General features: G+C 35.6%; 1 protein-coding gene across 1 annotated transcript; it reads right to left on the bottom strand.

Moving 5' to 3' along the window:
* Positions 1 to 4,587, bottom strand: LOC124845993 (uncharacterized). Its single transcript, XM_047323204.2, has 2 exons — positions 4,450 to 4,587; positions 1 to 1,403 (listed from the first exon to the last, which is right to left on the bottom strand). The coding sequence occupies exon 2, from the start codon at positions 1,366 to 1,368 to the stop codon at positions 145 to 147; it is 1,224 nt and encodes a 407-aa protein (XP_047179160.1). The 5' UTR covers positions 1,369 to 1,403; positions 4,450 to 4,587; the 3' UTR covers positions 1 to 144.

Raw genomic sequence — 4,587 nt, 5'->3', positions numbered from 1 at the left:
TAATTTAAGAAACTCAAATAAAAGGATTTCATTGAACCAAATATCTAATAAAACGAGTTTAATTATAGATGGGTATCTCCATGAGCATATATGGATAGCAGAAGTAAATATTTATATGAAAGAGTGTTTGGTATGTATTGGCACTCATCGTTGGTAGTAGTTGTTGTTGGTGGACCATCTTTGATCACGCCAACGTAATTGACGACCTGGGATCCTTCCAGATGAAGAAATGTCGCTCTGGGGATTAGTCTGAGTACCTTGTGAGGTCCGAGGCATCCTTGTTGAAGATGTGACCTCTGCGCTGAGGTCTCTATAAAACTGATGCTCCTCACGAGGTGTTCTTAAAGATGATAAATTTGTCCTCCATCTGGCAGTTCGATTAGCCTCTGCCTCCAGATCACGGGATGATATAATTGGAACATTGGTTCTCACTCTACTACTCCTACCAATTCTCTCCAGTTGATGCACTGAAGGTAAATTGGATCTCCATCTAGCCGATTGATTTGCCTGGGTATGATTTGATACCCTGTGCGTTATTCCAGACCTTCTGTCATATAATGGCACTCTGTGTCTGGAATTAGTTAACAAAGTAGCCATTCGGCTAACATCTTCAATAGAGATAAAGATTTCATACAAGAATGAGGACATCAAGTCAGCAAGACCCCCCGTCAGAATGGCGTTTCTATTGTATTCAACACCAGAACCTGAATGGATTGAGCTAAAAAGATCTTCCAAGCTCCTTTCTTGTTCCATCCTTAACCAATCGCACTGACGCGAGGGATCCACATCTGATGGCCGAACAGAAGGATGCTCGGACCTAGCATGCTTCCTGAGTTCTGGGTATGTCCCCTGGAATTCACATGTTTCAGAAGAACAACTCCTTGGTTTTGAATTCATATAGCTTCGAGCAGGATCCAAAAGCATATATCCATATATTTCTCCTCGGCAAAGAGGGCAAGTGAGCTTTGGTTTTAACTGGCTCCCAAGATGAGATGGGTGCCCAGCCTCTGGCTGAACTTCTCTACCATGAGATACTCTGCTTGAGGCAGGAATTTCTTCCAGTACTTCTGATGAGAGATGAGAAGAAAAGGACTTGCAAAACTGGTCAAGGCAGTTGGAATGGCGGTAACTGGTATTGCACATATAAGGACGGCAGCCCTTCTCGTGGGAAGAACATTTCAAAAGAACACCATTATGAGGAGGTTCCATGCAAATAGGACATCTAGCTTCTTCCCATTCTTTCATTTCATCAACTGATCCGGACAAATTCGTAGGCTTACGCATGTCAATATTTTTGGAGGTGGATGGGTAAGGAAATGATCGATTGCAATCAGTAGATGGGGACTTCACTCTTCTAACTTTTGGCATTTTGAAATTCAAGATGCAGTAGCTAAACACAAGATCTGTAACATTTCAAACAATCAAAAAGTAAATGGATTACGTAAAGAAATACCGATTGTAATTCAATAATTAAAGCATAACAAGCTCTTTATTTTGAAAAGGTCCACCCTTCCCATCATTAGAATTCTCTACCTCTTATCCAACCACTATTTGTTTACAAGATTGATTCGTATTCACAAATATTACGATTTTGAAGAGTGCGTCCATTTACACGATTAGTTGGACCTAGAAAAGGTGCAAATTGACACCACCAATGACTACTGCCCAATGACCATTGATCTAAAACAATAATATATGGTGGCATCGTGTATCTGTTCATTAAGATATCACTTCATAATCAAATCTATTTTAGACATACTAAAAGAGGATACCATGCTTGTCACTGACAACATAAAAGACAATCGTAGCATTTTAAAATTTCAGAATATTGACTACTGCTGCCCAAAATGTCAGTTGCTTCAGATGCTCTTCAGGAGAAAGACAAAAACTTAGTAGATTTTGATACGACATAAATTAAACAAAAAGTCAAATGCATAAAATTTTATAAATTTTAAAGAAATGAGAAGGTACAGAAAACATCAGAAGATATCACACAATTGAGTTTTCCAGTAAATCTCATGGATCAAAAAGTTAAAACTCTTCATTTTTCTTATCAATATTAATGCAACTTTAGACATTAACAAGCTGTACATGCCCATAATTCCTTCATATTTCACAAACACGAATGAATAGCATATAAAAGTTATAAACAGAACATATAATAAATACTTGATCCGAAAAATTATGCCAGGGAACTTGTATTAACAACAATTACAAACTAATTAAAACAGACTAAAGAACTTCACTTTTGTTAATAGAAACTTAATATTGAAGAGCACCGTTCACCTGAAGCAGAAACATTAGCAAAAAAACATAGATCCACAAGGAAAAAAACCATTCAGGTTCCAGCATCCCACCCATAAACTATTTTTCCGAGGAAAGAAGCATATGTTCAAACTTTTACTACAATTTCAAAGTGCACTAGGAGATCCTGAAATTTGATTATTTACTAGAGATATCTACTGCTAATGCATGTCTCCAACAAAAGCCTCAAAATTTAATTTTACAAGGTATACTGAACAATAGATATTTTCTGTGGATAATGTTGAAGTGAGAATCAAAGGAAGAAAACCAAAGCTTAAGAACTAGTGGCTCTGCAATAGATGAATTGTATGACAACATACAGCAACAACCAGCTTTCACTTTTCTCATGACAAAAAACAATATACCCAAGACAAAAGAAAACAAAAAATCATTGTTTATTACATAAAAAAGACACAAACAACACTCAGCATTCTTCTAAAACAATTCTGCATACCCCTATAAAACTATTATTTGATATACTATAATGGCTTCATCTAGTTATTGGTCTATCATGGCAAAAACAGGAAAAAGGGAGGAAAAGCTATCAACGCCAACCGAAAACAAGGCTGCAGAACTAAACAAATGTTGGAAATTCAAGAGCTTGTTTGAAGTCCAACATAGTTTAAGAATGGGTTAGATGAAGAAAATATAAGAAAACAGACCCCTATACCCAATTCCTTAAGGTTTTGGGTGAAGAATGGGTGTCATTTCATGTTCACTCCCTGTAGTCTATTGCTAGGCCCAATGGTTACTTTCCAGCTCCCCTGGACCCCAATAATTAACAATTTGGAGGTTCCCTCTCTTAGATGTTTTTTCCTAGCCTTTACAGCCTTTTGGAATTGCATATACCCAATTCAGAAATATAGTTTATTAATAAGCATAATTTTATTGAGACTTTGAATTTGGTAGAAAGCACCCAATAGGCACTAGGGATTTTTAAGACCTCAAGGCAAGAGGTAACAAAAAATACACATCATACTGGATAAGTTAACAATACAAAAAGAAAACAAAATGATATTTGACTATATACTGTGATTTTCCACAAAACTAACAAATCTAGCATAATAACATCACAATAGATGCAAAAGAGTATGATGTTCAACTAACAGAACTCTAAGACTCCTACTGATGAAGGTCCCAGAAACCAACAACTAGTTATTGTTTTAGCATCCTAAATATTTTACTCCCTTTATCAAGTTAGACAACTGATATTCACAGGTTTTTATCACTGTAATCCGATGAACCATTCTAGTGTTGCCCCAATGTCTTAGTTTTTTTTGGTGTCTTTAACTTCAATTAAGAGAATTGAAACTCCTATATTATTTGATTCTATAAACTCATCAATTTTTCAGCTAACTCAAATATGAAAGTTTGAACTTTGGATTCTGCTTTTACACGTAATCATTTTTTTTAACATCGCACACTTTGGTCTTCCAACCACCAAAAATTTATTACTCTTGACAAAGTACAGACACAAAATTGATAACTCTCTCTAGGATGAAATTGTTACTTGGGGACAACAGTACTAACATGCATGTTACTGGCACCGATAGTCTCTTATTCTTACATCCATGTTTCTCATACAATGTATTCTTTAAACATAAGGACATTTCCAATGTAAAGTGCCCCCTTCTAGTACGGAGTAGCTTTAGTGTTAGAACATGAGATTTTTAATTCTCGGTACCAGTTGCATCATTAAGATTATTTGCTGAGAAGCCCATGATGAATTTGGGAGTATTAATTCATTACAAAGAAATTCAATCAATTGGGTTTCATTGCTTGCCTTCTTATCTTTGGGAAGTAAGAACCACAGTTAGCGAATCAGACTCTAACTGAGTAACAGCTTAAAAATCTTATCTTTAAGAATGCAGAGCACATTACGAACAACAGAATTGGACAAAAATGAAATTAAAAAAAAATATATATGCTATACAAATGTTTCAAGATTGCATGTTGCAATTGAGTTGATCCTTAATCAGGCAAATAAGTTTAAAATTTGACAGCAATTGGTCTAACATAAAGAATCGAGCCAAACTCTGACCTAATTTGTGTAGGCAGCATCAGAGATGAATAGAAGATCAAAACAATAAGAAAAATGAATAATATTAATTTGTAGAATGAGAGAGAAAAAGAGTAAGGGTTAACCTGAAAGTGGCGGTGGAGAATACAGCTATTAGAGATCAGGGATTAGCCGATGAACAGCAAAATAAAAAGGGTTCGTTTCGTTCAGTTTTGAAATTGAGAGTAGAAACCAGAATTTTCCAATTCCTGATTCGATTTAAA

This window comes from Vigna umbellata, chromosome 1 (assembly GCF_029865625.1).
Source record: "Vigna umbellata cultivar VRB3 chromosome 1, Vumbellata_1.0, whole genome shotgun sequence".
Lineage (NCBI taxonomy): Eukaryota > Viridiplantae > Streptophyta > Magnoliopsida > Fabales > Fabaceae > Vigna > Vigna umbellata.
The sequence above is the reverse complement of the archived record's forward strand: the minus strand, read 5'-3'. Positions and strand labels throughout refer to the sequence as shown.